We start from the raw sequence: 13910 nt of genomic DNA on the forward strand, positions 1-13910 counted from the left end.
ATTATTTTTCACAACGCATCTCTTTTTGCTTTATATCCGTAAAACATCTTTTATTTTCTAAAAAATAATTTTATCATATGATCGCCTTCACCCCCGAGTGTATTCTGTTCTCTTATTTTATTATTATTTTATTATATTATCATCTCTTATTTTCATAAAACAAGGTTACAAAGACAGTGAAAAAGATAGGGGAAAAGGATAGTAAGACTTTTGCAAGTATAAGCGATCATGATGAGGTAAAGGATGACAAAATCTTACGAGATGAAGGCAACTATGACGGGATGAGATAATCTTAGTTTTTAAAAAAATATAATACGTTTTACAAGAGTAAAGTAAGAATGAGACACTTATGATCTAGATTCGCAATAGAATAGATGCGAAGATCTATACGGCATAACTTTAGTCAAATCAATATTTGCCATCGTTAATCGCATGGCTCGCATTAATTTCCACGATGCTCGCGGTTGCAAGCTCCTCGACTAGAACTATCCTTCTCACTATCTCTCATCAATATATAGTGATAGTGTTCCTCCTCTTTATCTCTGATTCATATGATACGACGCTCACATATGAATTCAAACTTAACCTCAATCACTTATGTATCAATGTAGGATGTCTAGTTTACTTTTATAAAGAACTGATAGCAAAGTAAGGAAACAATAGCAACTAGACAAGCCAATAACAGGGTAATAATAACTGAAAACCTGAAAAATAATCTGATGGTAAACGGAGCAACGAGTTTGATCCATGGAAATGACGCATAGAAACTCTTTTATATGTTCAAACAATGAAAAGCAAACAAAATTAGAATTTAGTAGGTTTCAAGAGTTCTTAGTTAATCATAACTTTGTAGTAATCAAGTCCCCTGCTTATGAAGTGTAAGAGTGAGTTAATGAATGACATAAATGTCGAAATTTGCACATGTATGAAAACTGATCCCAATACAAGCGAAATCCACAACAAACACATCACAAGAATGAAGACTGATGAGAATGATATATTGGTTCAAATCTGTTTCAGGTTTCAGCAAACATAAGTTGCGGTTTTCGGGCGAAAAGAAAAAAAGGGCAGAACACATTCAAATCCAGGACACAGAATTATGGGTGCCAAACAGAACACAGCAGACACTTGTGAATGCTAGGTTACTCAAAAGTCATGCAGCATCTGCATTGTGCCAACCATTTGTGCATGGAGGTATGCTCAAGAACTCGTCGAACTCCTTCACATGGATGTCACAGCATTTCCACTGCACAAGGGAAAAGAAGAGAGGCTCGGAATGAGTTCAATGATGATTCGATGACTGATTAGTTGAACCAACCACAGAAAAGGCAACTGAACCTACCCCTCTCAATCTGTCATGAAAAACTGCTGGGCCTGGGTGGTATTCACATGCAGTTTCATGGTTGTCCTTCTCCTTGAAGGTTTTCCCACATCCTTTGTTTCTACATGTCTGGGGTTCATTTATCCCAACTTTTTTCTTAACTGGGGCAGGACTTTTCTCAGTATCTGTTGTCTCGATGACCACACTTGGCTTTGAAGGTCTCCCTTGTGATCCTGAAGTATAACAAGCAGTTCCTTTAGTCAGACTGATATGTAACCATCAATATTAATCAGTCTGCTCAAGCACCAATAGTGGACCATAGAACTCACTAGCATTTAGTATACTGTTATTTTTCTCTTTTTTTTATATTTACAGTGACACTCGATTAGGTTAGTGTACTAACTGGTATTTTGGTGCCATATCAGTTCAACAAATTGTCAAAACATTAGAATTTAAAATCTTGAAATAAACAATTGATGGAAAATTCAAAAACTATGTTTTCAAGAGGGTGATGTCAAAAAGAATTAATGATATCTAAACTTTCCAGCAAGTGTTTTCCAGAAAAAAATTACAATATCTCATATCAGAAACAACATACCATGATCAGAGCAGAAGAAACCTTGGCGGCACCTTGAACAAGAATCAACACTATTCTTATTTTGAGCAGGAGACTGAACTGGCACTGGCTTTCGAGTGTTTGCAGACACAATGTTCGTAACTGGTTTCTCAGTTGTATGTTTACCTGTCTTACATCTTTAATAGTGGACAGAAGAACTAAAGTTACCAGGTGAAGGACCGGTAGGGCATATGATTTACTCGACCAATGACAACTTCAACAATGAAGCACATTTGGCTAGATGTAGCGAACAATAAAAAGAAAAGCTAAACAAGGCTATTGATTTTCCAAAATTAACATGCTGTTACCAGAGTTAGCAGAAGGAGAAGCCTACCCTGGAATTGCCAAAAATAAGCTAAAATCATGACTTCTTTGCTTGCAACAGCTCCATTCTTTCATACCATCATGAAATATAGGCTGGAAAGTTTATAGAGCTCTTACATTATGAGTGTTTTGGCCTATTCCCAAAATAATACATAGCAAATGCAGAAATTCACCTACCCCCTGATAAAGAAAGAGAAGTTCAGCATTACAAATCAAAGTTTTACTGTAATCTTAATTAGTAAGCAAACATCACAAAAAGAAAACAAACAACCCTGAAAAAGTAAAAGTACAAGGATGGGCAATACAATAACTTCCAGGCACAAAACAGTTCACTTCACCTTCACAGTAGTTGAGAGAAACACACATATTGCATTGAGCACTTAGTAGTGAAGTTGTGTAAATGAACCACAATCAAAGTAAAATACAGTTCGATTTTGTTCAATTTGCATCAATTGGTTCAATCAATCTAAAACTAAGAACTAGAACAACATATATCTGGCTCAATGTGGAGTATTAAACAATGACCATTAACAGAATGAAACTAGGTAACAGATATCGAAACATAAATGCAAGATATTTTATGCTCACCAATTTAGTAATTGATACTATAATACATTATAAAAAATCGTATAATATATTCTTCAAAATTCAAATACAAACAAAAGGAAAATACTGAATCAATTTGGTTTTTCTTCTTTAATTTTGTTTAGTTAAGTTTCAAATTTTGAAAATAGAACAAGTTGTTTTTAGTATAATAATTCCTTAAAAACAGAAATGAACTGGCCCATATGCAACCCAACATCATACTAGCATTCATCAGTGTGCATAAAAGGGGAAAGAACCAAGAATTCAAATCGAAAGAATTTACTTGCATGGGCCAATAAGCCCTAAGAGAAGATAGAATACCTTAATAATCACAGAATCCATTACTAAGCAAGATTTATTTTCTCAAGCAGATATTTCACTAATTCTAGAGAGTTGACTTACTGTGACCTCATATCACCAAGATACCTTATTCATAAGGTAGTAATAATGTGATAAGTACAAGAACATTTTCATATTTTCTTTGGTATACAGCTGACAAGAATCTTCCTGTAATTTAAGACTTTAGAAGGCATCATGGTAGTTCTGTTATTATAAAAAGAAAAGGAGTGAACTTGGACGTAAATATAAAGTGTAAAACTCTCCACTTTGAGTTGGCTGTACAAAATATCTGTCTCAGGATGCACCATCAACTACCTCAGATTCTTGTCCTCGAACTTTAACCTTTTTTTTCCTTTTTTTCCTGACAAAAATGCAAATATCACCCACCCAAATGAACTAAAAGAAGAAGAAAGTTTATGGAATATGCAAAATGAGCACAATGCTATGATTTTAAACAATGTCCGAAAGAGTCCTGCATCCTTAGTTTGGCGTGCACTGGGTGATCATGAAGAATTCATCAGATAGCCTAGGTGGAGGTCATCATATCTAAACGACGGGACATGACAGTTTAACATTCTTTCCTTGACTGTCTTGGAGCTTGTTTATGTGGATAGCGGTTGCACTGCTTAACCACAGTTCTGTATGCATCTTATGAATTATATGAGGCATTCAGCCATTTCTTCAACAAAAAGAGCACCCTTTCCATCCTGGAAGGGGGTTGGCCAAAAACATGATGCCACTTATAAATCCAACACTCTCTCTATATAGTGATCATCCCATACTATCTTGAGCTTGAACCACGAGGTCCACTCCTTAAAGAGCATATAAATTGAGTGGAAGGTTCATCCAATGTCTTTTTTTTTCAGCAATGCCAACCATTAAATATAAAATGAAGCATTCTCTATTTTAGAGCCTTTATATGTCTGTCCATCTAACAGTACTATAACAGATATGTGTCCCTCTCTAGTTTATTTCGAGTGCTCTATCTGTACGCTAAATAGTTTTCCCAAAATCCAACTCTAAATCCTTTAGCTAAATTCGAGTGCTCTATCTGTACAGAGATTCAAATCAATGTAGCCAAGATATCAGTAATTCGGTAAGTCCCAAATTCTAGTTGTTTGTCAAGTTACAAATTCCAAGTAATTGCTATTCCTTGAGTGCTCTATCTGTACAGAGATTCAAATCTATGTAGCCAAGATATCAGTAATTCGGTAAGTCCCAAATTCTAGTTGTTTATAAAGTTACAAATTCCAAGTAATTGTTATTCCTCTATTACATTCATGTGCATATATTTCTAATCCTCTATGACTTTAGATGAAATTGGCCATATCAGACCCTTCACAAAGAATACATTGTACTATCAAGTTCTATGCCACTAACCTGAATCTAAATGAATCTAAAAGACTCATAAAGGACTAATCTCCCAACTCCACTCATGATATCAATCCTAAGGATCTTGATTAAGAATGAGACGAAACAATATTTCTTTATTAGCATATGTACAGATAAATCTCAAATCTAATATCTGAACTTTTTAAGATATTCATTATCAGGTAAGGCTCAGGCTAAATAATAACCAAAGATAAATTGATCGAAGTCTTGACAGAAGCTGTCTCCTCACAATTTAGTTCATTCATTGTAATCACAAATAGCCCTTTCCCTACCTTACATAGGCTATTGTTTTCTCAAGCTGCAATATGAGAAGTACTCTCTGAAGTAGAGTTCATAGCCAAAGTAGCTGCTTCTAATGAAAGAAGTTGTAAAAATATTGCCCAACATCAAAAAACCAATCTCATGTCCATACTAGGTCAACTTTTTTTGCACCTCAATAAAATCCCAACTAGTGTTTCTCAAAAGATAATCATCAATCACTTTTGTCATATTTTCTCGAACGTGAAATTTCCTTAAAACAATATATTATCCAGGCCCTTGCACTGGTACTTAGAATTTGGTCAACAATGATTATAGTATACAATCAGCAGACACAGTAAGGGTGCACTTGCCATGTTGCATCATAGCCCGAATCCAATATTAAGCAACAGGAGAGGGGGCATCCCTTCACTGTTCCCTCAACAAGATCAGTTCACTCTTTGATCCTCTGTCAGAGAAAAAAACACTTCCGCATCTTAATTCTAACTCCACCTTGTTTGATTTTAATAGCTTTCACCTTCAGTGCCTATGAATTCCCCATCATTTATCCTGGACATAGGACAGAATTCAGGTGATATGCCCATTTGCGGTTTTGTGTAAGGATAATCCTAGCAATCATATAAAAAAGTATAAGTCAACAGATCATGCATGCTGAAAACATATACAAGGTTTTCAAACGGTAGAAAGAGACTTGCTGAGCTCAAATTGAACCTTAATGAAACATATCGCTTTCTCCATCCTTGCTCGCCTTCATTCTTAAGAAGCCCTAAAACATCTATTAATCATCACAAACTAGTAGTTACTTTAAACCTTCAAATAAGGCCCAATACTTGCTCCACCTTCTCTGGTGAAACCAACACCAAAAGAACGAGAAAGCATTGCTGTCTAGTTAACCTACAATTAATATCATAAGAACTTGCTTAACAAAACATTAGAATTTCCACTGATTCCGTGACATCTTAATCGATCAGGAACAGTCTCGACGAGTGATCTCAGAACATAGAATGCACATCATCGATGAGGTACGGGAAACTCCAATCTTTTCACAGCGAAAAAGCAAATCAAACGATTCGAATCAAAAGCTGCGACCTTTGTAACAACACGAGATCAACGAATTAGGAAGAAAATGAAAATGCTTCACAGAATCAAGGAACCAGACGAAAGCGAAAATCCCAATAGAAGAATAGAAAATCTGCGATCTTCACAGTGACAAAGGTTTGAGAACAATTCCAGGGAACAAGAAACAAGGAGCAAGGTGGAACATCACAGGGGCAGGTAAGATTGGGGAAAGGATGGGCTTTTCATCAGATTTTCTTACAGAATCGTGGTATCGGCAGGAGCCTTCAGCGTTGTCTTCATCGGTGAACATGGCGTCGCATCCGATCCTTTGGCATCGAACAGCACCGCCGCTGGCCGCCATCCCTTTCTTCAATCGAGCCGCTTCGACCTCTAAAGTAGCAGGAGGCTTGATAAAAGGTGTAGAATGAGACTTGTATCAGTAGACTATACGTATACGTAGACGTATGCGGTTATCCGTATACCGTGTTGTCTATAACCTGTCGGACTCGGGTATTCTCAAATCAAGTCCACGACCTTGTCGGATTCGGGTATTCCAAATCTCTTAAGCGCAATGTGTAGTCCATTTCCTTATCGGACTCGGGCGTTTCTCACCTCCGTTAATCACACGGTGAAGTCCATTATCATGTCGGATTCGGGTATTCTTTTATTACTTTTTTGATCTCTAGAAAAAAAATGGCATCGAGTATTAAAATGCCTAAGATGTATATATTAACTAAAAAAGAGATTTATTTTTATATTTTGATTATTCTTATATAGTGAAAGATTTAAATGTATTTTGATTGTCCATAACATCAATTTGAAGTTAATCGAAGTTCTATTCCATGTATCTTAGAATAATATTAGGAAATGTTATTCAAAGCGTATCAATGACACGTGAAATATTTCAGAGCATATCAATATCATATGAAATATTTTAGAATATATAAATAATATATATAATATTTTTGAATATATTAGTGATAAATAAAATATTTTGAAACATATTAATAAATAAATAAGAAACATAATCTCAAATATTATATTTGACGTTATATTTATTTTATTCTTATCTAAAATATATACATAAACTTATAAATATTACTTTAGATATTATATAAAAAATATAAAGGATGAAATAAGATATGATTCATTCATTTCTAAATGACTATCAAATATAAATATCTTACGTTAGGAGTTCCATCCACTACGTCTAAGTGAAGTAATACAGATGCTACATAACATCATCCATATTTTATAATAAAATTTTATTAGATATAGTTATAATAATATTATATTAGTAATATGATATTGAGATATAATATTTTTAGGTATCAAATATTATTAATGACTTTGAATTTTGTGTGTGCCCGCAACCATCACATTTTCCTAATTAAATTACAAGATGCCAAAAGTCTCTCAGCACATGAATCCAAGAATCAAACGTTCTTCTTCCTGGTATCATATTCCATCATCAGAAGGTAGGCGTAGAGGAGTTGATTCCATGTATCGGGCACTCCGGGAAGACACCAATGGCTGCAGTCTTCAGGAGCGTCCGTCGGCGTTCCTGGCTCCCGGTGGGCCGAAGGGTGAGCGTCCTTCCTGAACTCCGTCAGATACGTGATGTTGAGAAGCTGCACCTTCCGCCCGCCACTCTTCATCCCCTCCACTGTGTCAGCGATGACTCGGTTGTTCCACGGTTCTGGTCCGAGCGCAGCGGGATCCTTCTCAGGCTCCGTGAAGGCCGTGCAGGATCCGCCGTTGTCCCAAGTGCCGTTGCTGCAGGCAGTTCAGTTCATGTCGTGAACCTTAATCTCGACGATTTTGGTAGCTGATCCAAGGGAGATGGCTTGCCTGAAATGTATGGGGGAGTGATTCCGGAAGAAGACATGGCTCTTCCGCAAATGGAGGTTGTTGAAGGTCCACAGCTTGACCGTCTCGAGCGTTCGCCGAAATGCTTCCTTCACGTCCATGGCGGTCTGTATCTCTTCCCCGACCTGAAAATATAATCCCCTGAAGCATATTAAAGCGGTGCAATTAGTCCGGTCTCGTAGCTCGCCGCCCTGTTTGTAGAGGCAGAACCCTACTTACACGTCGATGGTCTTCTTGTCGTTCCACCAGTGGCCGGCGTTGAGGATCAGCACGTCGGCGTCGACCCAGTGCTTGCACTGCCAGTGCAGGGCGTCGAGATGGATGGCGGCGCGGACGTGGTCAGGGGAGGCCGGGGGACGGCGGCCGACGGCTGCCAGGAAGGGGGCTCGGTAGTACTCCACTGTTAGGTTGTGGTCGTGGAAGACCATGGAGAGGAAGCCTTTGTGCTTGGTGATGGGGTTCCCGTACTTCTCGTAGATGCTGGACTTGTTCTGCACAGCTTTGGCCAGCATGCACAGGAAGGACTCCCACTGGTTTCTGCCGATGGAATCCCCTGCAAATATGATCTTGCCGTTCCTGCTCCTCTCCAGCATCTCAGATGCGTTGAATCTTCAGGAAGAACAATAGAACCTCATTAGGGAATCAAGTAAGAGAACAGAATCTACGAAACGATTACACGCTGTAGATGTCAATCGAACGTCTTTCGATCAATCTCTCCACAACACTAAGGAAGATTTGACCACACAACAAGCATTTCCTTTCTTAGATCCAAGCGATCTTAATCGATCATATTGTGAATCTTGATTGCAAGTATTCTGGCAAATCCAGAAATGCCATGTGATCGCAACGCAAGGAATCAAGGAAAAGAATCGATGCTTCCACAAGAATTAAAGCCAACTGGATTCATGTAGACGTAGTGCAACAGGATCAGCACCTGGGAAGGTCGCAGCCATGGGGTTGCCATCTCCAATAGAGGTAGCTGGAATCATTACGGCCATTGCGGCGGCACTGAAACCCTGGGTCGAGGAAGGGGCAGTCCTCGGTGTAGGCGTCGAGCGGGCGTGCCTCGTCCCACACCCACCTCCCGAAGGTGTAATCGCAGGCCGTGTCGGGGTGGGAATCGTGGCTACGCGCGATGCGTAGGAGGAGGAACGGTTGGAGCGGGGTGAGGAAGTGGAGGAGGAGGAGAAAGGAGAAGAGGAGGAGGAGAGAGGAGATGGTGTAGGCTGTGCTGTGGCCTTTGAAGAGGTGTGTAGGTGAAGGAAGGAAGAATAGGCGGTGGTGCGGCGGAGAGGCTTGTGGAGGAGGTTGGTCCATCCAAAGGAGGAGATTGAGACGGAAATGGAGATGGAGGAGGAGATGGAATTGCTGAGGAGGTGGACTCCTTCCTTCCTTCCTTCCTTCCTTCCTTCCTCCCTCTTCTCTCTCTCTCTCTCTCTCTCCTCCTCCTCCGTGGTAACTCTTATTGGATAGGCGAAATAGAGAGAGGAATCGCCTCCTGATTTGTGGCAGCGACGATCGGTTGCCGCTTCGTTTCCCGTCCTGTAGTTAATCGTGAAGACCAGTTTGCATGCACCGTTTAATAATAGAATGGTCGAATCAGTAGAACTCGAATCACATCAGATTTCATATTGACACAAAAAGTATTTAAGGAATATATTATACTATATAATATATACATAATGAAAATTTCCAGATGTATAATAAGAGAGAATGTTGCAGAAGTATCAAAATAACATGAAACTAAATTAAAAATAATCATATTAAAGGAGAAGAGGTTTTGTACTCTCAACTTTGGTTGGTAAGAGGATCTAATACATCATTAATATTTAGTATAAAAATATTATAAGAAAAATTATATCAATTGAGATTTTGAACTCTCAACCTTCGATAAATATTTAAAATATATCAAATGAGATTTCGAATAATTATTTTATAGTAAAAGAGTCTGATACATCATCATCATATTGATATTTAAGATGTAAAATATGTTAAATAAGATTTCAAACCCGTAATCTTGGATACGAGAGTATGATACATCACCATTGACAAGTAGAAAGATAGATTTGAGTTTCATAATCATAATTTTATGCATGCTTGAAACTTAGATGATTGCTATTAATTTAATTTATACTTTAAAATTAAATTAGCTAAAATACTCTATCATTATAAAAAATATATCAATTTGAGTTTTAAAATCCTCAATAAGAAGATTTGATAAACCATTACCAAACTAATATTTAAAATACTTAAAATATATCAAATAATATTTTTAAATATTTAATTTTTGATAAAAGTGTTTGGTACATCATCATCATCATCATCATCATCATCATCATCATCGTCATCATCATCATCATACTAATATAAGAATCTAGAAATTTGATTTGAGTTTCAGAACGATTATTTCATGCATGTTTGGTAGTTCAAACTTAGATTATTGTTATTGAATAGATTTATACTTTAAGATTAAATTAGTTAAAATACTCTATCATTATGATTGATTACAATAATTTCTTTAATGTTGTTGATATAAGTACAATTGATGATTAATTAGAATTTGACATGTAGTTGATCAGGATGATGTGAGGTCATCAATGAGCTACAAAATAAAATATTCCTCATACTCTAGATTGAGTTCTTTAATTTTCTAAATTATATTTATTTTTGAGTCTCTTTACTAATTTAATTATAGAAAGAATTTAATCAAATATGTCTGGGTGCAATCTTAACTTGCAAAGGAAGAAATTGGAGAAACATATATAATTATAAGAATATGAGGAATTTTACAAAGGACCAAAACAAAACAAAAAAAAATCCATAAAACAATAAAAGATAAAAGAATTGGATCTTCAATAAGAACATAGCCATTTGCTAATAAATTTGTTGAAAGAGCAAAATAAAATATTATTTTGTGGTGTATATTTTCTCAAGAATGGATAGAAATATATTAAATATTTTAAAAAATACAATCAAAGTCATTGGATGACTAATGAATACAGATCTGTCAATAATCAAAGTTTGATAGGTACAGTCAAGTCATCTGAGATCTTGAATTTAGTCAGGTTTATATCCAACATAGCAATAGAACCCTGATTATATTATAGTTTATTCCCACTAATCAATTTAAATCAGCTTAGCAATATTACTAATATTTATCTTTTTTTGTTTGTTTTGCCATTGTGTTATTGTCTGTCCTCAGGAAGACATCCCCCAAAACTCCCACCTTCTATCTTGGGTTTGTCTTGGTGGAGGTTTCCTCCCACAGCCAAGCAAACTGCAGATTCTTCATGTCTCATGTGTCGATGTTCTGCATCCATGGAAGTAGAAGACAGAGAAGAAGAAGGGAGGTTCCCTGCACATGGCTCATTCCTTCAACAGCAGACATGATATCTTTTCTGCTGATATGGTTCGACTAATCATCCACTAAAGTTCCATTCGGATGAATCTTGGTTGCTTCCTCCTCTTGGTTTCTGTTCTTCCAGGTTCATGCACTGCATTAGATAAAGAAGAGAACCAAGAAGGCTCTAAGTTTATGAATCTGAGGCTGCAAGTTGAGGCTACATGTGAATGTATATATAATAATACAAGTTGGAGTGAATAAGGAATTCACCATAATGGCCTAATAAATGCTCTTTCATCTCAACTTAGCATACTTGGAAATGATATTAGCATATTTCCTGGACACAAAATGGAGGAGAAAGTTAGAAAGGGCAGAGGGAGATCCACAGGTGTCTTTTCTTTCATTTCTAGAATCCCATATAGTTTCATGGTGGTGTTTAATGAAGATGATGGTGTTCCATGCTCACCAATCACCTGTTCATTTCATGCAGGAAAGAAAGAGAAAGTGCAGGTGAACTGCAACATGTACAGGAAGCCTCATCAGATTCGTTTCTTCTTTCTTCAGAAACATGGAAGGCAAATTGGATCTGATGTTTCCTGAAACATCACCAGATATCCCATCCATCAGACCCGACAGGTCGTCTACAGTGGAATCGTTGAAGAGAAAATGAAAAGGGACGCAGAGATCGCATGCCCGGAAATCCAGGGATTTCTTCTCCCCTCCCCTCCTCTTCTCCGACGCTGCTCTTTCCACCTGCCCACCTCCACCAGTGCCTAGTGCCCTCGCAAGTCAAATCAACAATGCCATTCGGAAGAGGAGAGGATGGACCTCCTGTTAACATGCGCACCATCAGATTCATTAGACAGAGGAAACATGTAGAAGATGCATGCACTGGATCAACCATTAACCAACCTATAGCTGAGAACTGGAAGCGTTTCCTGGCAAGAACCATGAGGCTGAGGTCATAGGCTGTGGCTCCGGCTCCGGCCCGCAGTCGAAATTTACGCCGAAGAGTCTCAATCGCCTCGTCTCGCTCCGCGTTGCTCCGTTCCTCTGCTCTCCTGTACATGGACGCAACTAAGGAATTCCTTGTCCTTGTATTGGTGATTCCATGATACTGAAATGTATGCCACATCTTACCCTCACGAAGAAGACAGTCTTGTGTTACTGTGTTGCTCGCCGGATACGAGCAAGCAGCAGCGTGGTACACCGGGCTCAGCGGCTCTGGACCGTCGGGCACGGTCATGGAGTGAGCCGGCGGCGGGCTTTGACGCCGGCAACCGATGTAGAAATGGTCCCGCCCCCCGAACCGCGGGCGTTCGAAGAGGACGACATCGCCGGCGTCCAGCTTCTTCTCCTTGACGAAGCGGCTCCACCCTTTCGTGAGCACGTAGCTCTGGCTGCTGGTCCAGTACGAGTACCGGAACCACCACACCCTGCCTGACTCGTCCTCGAAGCTCAGCAGAAGGCCTCCCTCCGCCGAGCCGCCGTCGAGTGGGAAGTACCTCTCGGCATGCTGCTTCGGTATGACTAACCTATTGAGCTTCCCTACGTCGCTTGGTGTGAGGGGCTTCTCAAACATGTGTTCTCTCTCATGTGGGGCTTCCTCCTGCTCCGAGTGGTAGAGATGATGGTAATAACGGTGGTGAAGAAGCATGGCTGACTCCCAAGCCCGAGCTTGTGGGTGATGCTGTGCCATATATGTGAGAGGTAGCGGAAGAGGAGAGATGTGGTGATGATGCAGTGTTGAGAGTTGAGAAGCATGTAACTATTATTACCATGCATTTATAGTCTATGCACAAATATTTTTATTGTCCAAGAGCAAGAGACATGTACAGGACACAGATGCAAGGGAGAGGTCTGATGCATTGATCTGAGCATGTGTGGGAGTTTGGTGTCCATTGTTTAACATGTGGGGGTTTATAGTTCCTATGCTGCAAATATATATGTATATATATATATATGTATATATATATTGAGCTGATGAGGAATGGCCAGGTGGTGGTCTTTAGAAGTGAGAGCTGCCATTGTGGCCTCATCACAACCATATAGTTTGAGCCCCATGCAATTATATATATTCCATGTTCTTCCAACAGGTATTTTAAGTGTTATATGTCTGCTCTACAAATTCTTAGGGTTCTCTATGTGTTGCATGACATCATTTTGAGAGGTAGATATCTCTACAATAAGATCAAAGCTTACTCTAAGAAACTCAGTGACTTCTGATGCTTGAAATGTGATGATACAGTTCATCTGTTCTCACAAATCCTTCACTCTACAGTCACTTTATCTCACCTGCTGTGACATGTAATGTGATCTTCATGCTCTCCTCCTACAGTTTCCCCATCATGCAACCCACCTGCCACCCTTTCTCTCCAGTATATGATATCCTCAGCTCACAACCATCTTTCTCCATGTGCACACATAAAATAAGTGGGTATCACTTGAGGTCAGGGATGCAGGTTATGAGGACAAGGAGACAAGAGAACACATGGGGATGAACCCTAAACACAAGGACATGAATCGACTGTGGAATTCATGGAACTGTACGGAGTTGCATTGTTTATGTTGGGGGAGCTGAGGGACAATGATCGATGATTTTATAACTCAAGGTGCATGAACTGAGACATCTTTGGGAGTTCCAAGAATCTCTTTGCAGTTCTCTTTTGTCTTCCATTTTTTTGATGATCAAAAGCTTAATTGAGTTTTGTTCATGTCTACATTCATGTGTACAAGGATCAGATGTAATGCAACTTGTTCATGAGTGCTGGAGTTCTTGAATGATTCTTAGTCTCTAGTGTTAT

At 38.7% G+C, this 13910-nt stretch overlaps 3 protein-coding genes across 3 annotated transcripts; all 3 read right to left on the reverse strand.

The window, feature by feature from the left end:
* Window positions 1–973: 973 nt before the first annotated feature.
* Window positions 974–6286, reverse strand: LOC135626990 (cysteine and histidine-rich domain-containing protein RAR1-like). Its single transcript, XM_065132881.1, has 5 exons — window positions 6154–6286; window positions 2272–2441; window positions 1920–2074; window positions 1343–1554; window positions 974–1246 (listed from the first exon to the last, which is right to left on the reverse strand). The coding sequence occupies exons 2-5, from the start codon at window positions 2334–2336 to the stop codon at window positions 1154–1156; spliced, it is 525 nt and encodes a 174-aa protein (XP_064988953.1). The 5' UTR covers window positions 2337–2441; window positions 6154–6286; the 3' UTR covers window positions 974–1153.
* A 1044-nt stretch (window positions 6287–7330) lies between these two features.
* Window positions 7331–9263, reverse strand: LOC103979630 (protein trichome birefringence-like 9). The gene is made up of 4 exons (XM_065152058.1): window positions 8698–9263; window positions 7983–8372; window positions 7746–7904; window positions 7331–7670 (listed from the first exon to the last, which is right to left on the reverse strand). Exons 1-4 carry the CDS (start codon window positions 9078–9080, stop codon window positions 7331–7333), a joined length of 1272 nt encoding a protein of 423 aa, XP_065008130.1. The 5' UTR covers window positions 9081–9263.
* Window positions 9264–11482: 2219 nt separating this feature from the next.
* On the reverse strand, window positions 11483–12897 carry LOC135637539 (B3 domain-containing protein Os11g0156000-like). Its single transcript, XM_065150110.1, has 3 exons — window positions 12247–12897; window positions 12019–12167; window positions 11483–11937 (listed from the first exon to the last, which is right to left on the reverse strand). The coding sequence occupies exons 1-2, from the start codon at window positions 12803–12805 to the stop codon at window positions 12019–12021; spliced, it is 708 nt and encodes a 235-aa protein (XP_065006182.1). The 5' UTR covers window positions 12806–12897; the 3' UTR covers window positions 11483–11937.
* Between the last annotated feature and the right edge of the window lie 1013 nt (window positions 12898–13910).

The sequence above is a fragment of the Musa acuminata genome, chromosome BXJ1-3 (assembly GCF_036884655.1).
Source record: "Musa acuminata AAA Group cultivar baxijiao chromosome BXJ1-3, Cavendish_Baxijiao_AAA, whole genome shotgun sequence".
NCBI lineage: Eukaryota > Viridiplantae > Streptophyta > Magnoliopsida > Zingiberales > Musaceae > Musa > Musa acuminata.

Excerpts from the sequence above, each read along its gene's own strand:
- LOC103979630 (XM_065152058.1), bottom strand. The coding sequence starts at position 9,080 with ATGGACCAACCTCCTCCACAAGCCTCTCCGCCGCACCACCGCCTATTC. Across the intron at positions 8,373-8,697 it reads CATGGCTGCGACCTTCCCAG|ATTCAACGCATCTGAGATGC; the intron begins GTGCTGATCCTG and ends TTCTTCCTGAAG. Across the intron at positions 7,905-7,982 it reads GACAAGAAGACCATCGACGT|GGGATTATATTTTCAGGTCG; the intron begins GTAAGTAGGGTT and ends AATATGCTTCAG.
- LOC135637539 (XM_065150110.1), bottom strand. The coding sequence starts at position 12,805 with ATGGCACAGCATCACCCACAAGCTCGGGCTTGGGAGTCAGCCATGCTT. Across the intron at positions 12,168-12,246 it reads AGACTGTCTTCTTCGTGAGG|GAGAGCAGAGGAACGGAGCA; the intron begins GTAAGATGTGGC and ends GTCCATGTACAG.
- LOC135626990 (XM_065132881.1), bottom strand. The coding sequence starts at position 2,336 with ATGAAAGAATGGAGCTGTTGCAAGCAAAGAAGTCATGATTTTAGCTTA. Across the intron at positions 1,555-1,919 it reads TTTCTTCTGCTCTGATCATG|GATCACAAGGGAGACCTTCA; the intron begins GTATGTTGTTTC and ends GTTATACTTCAG. Across the intron at positions 1,247-1,342 it reads TTCATGACAGATTGAGAGGG|TGGAAATGCTGTGACATCCA; the intron begins GTAGGTTCAGTT and ends TCCCTTGTGCAG.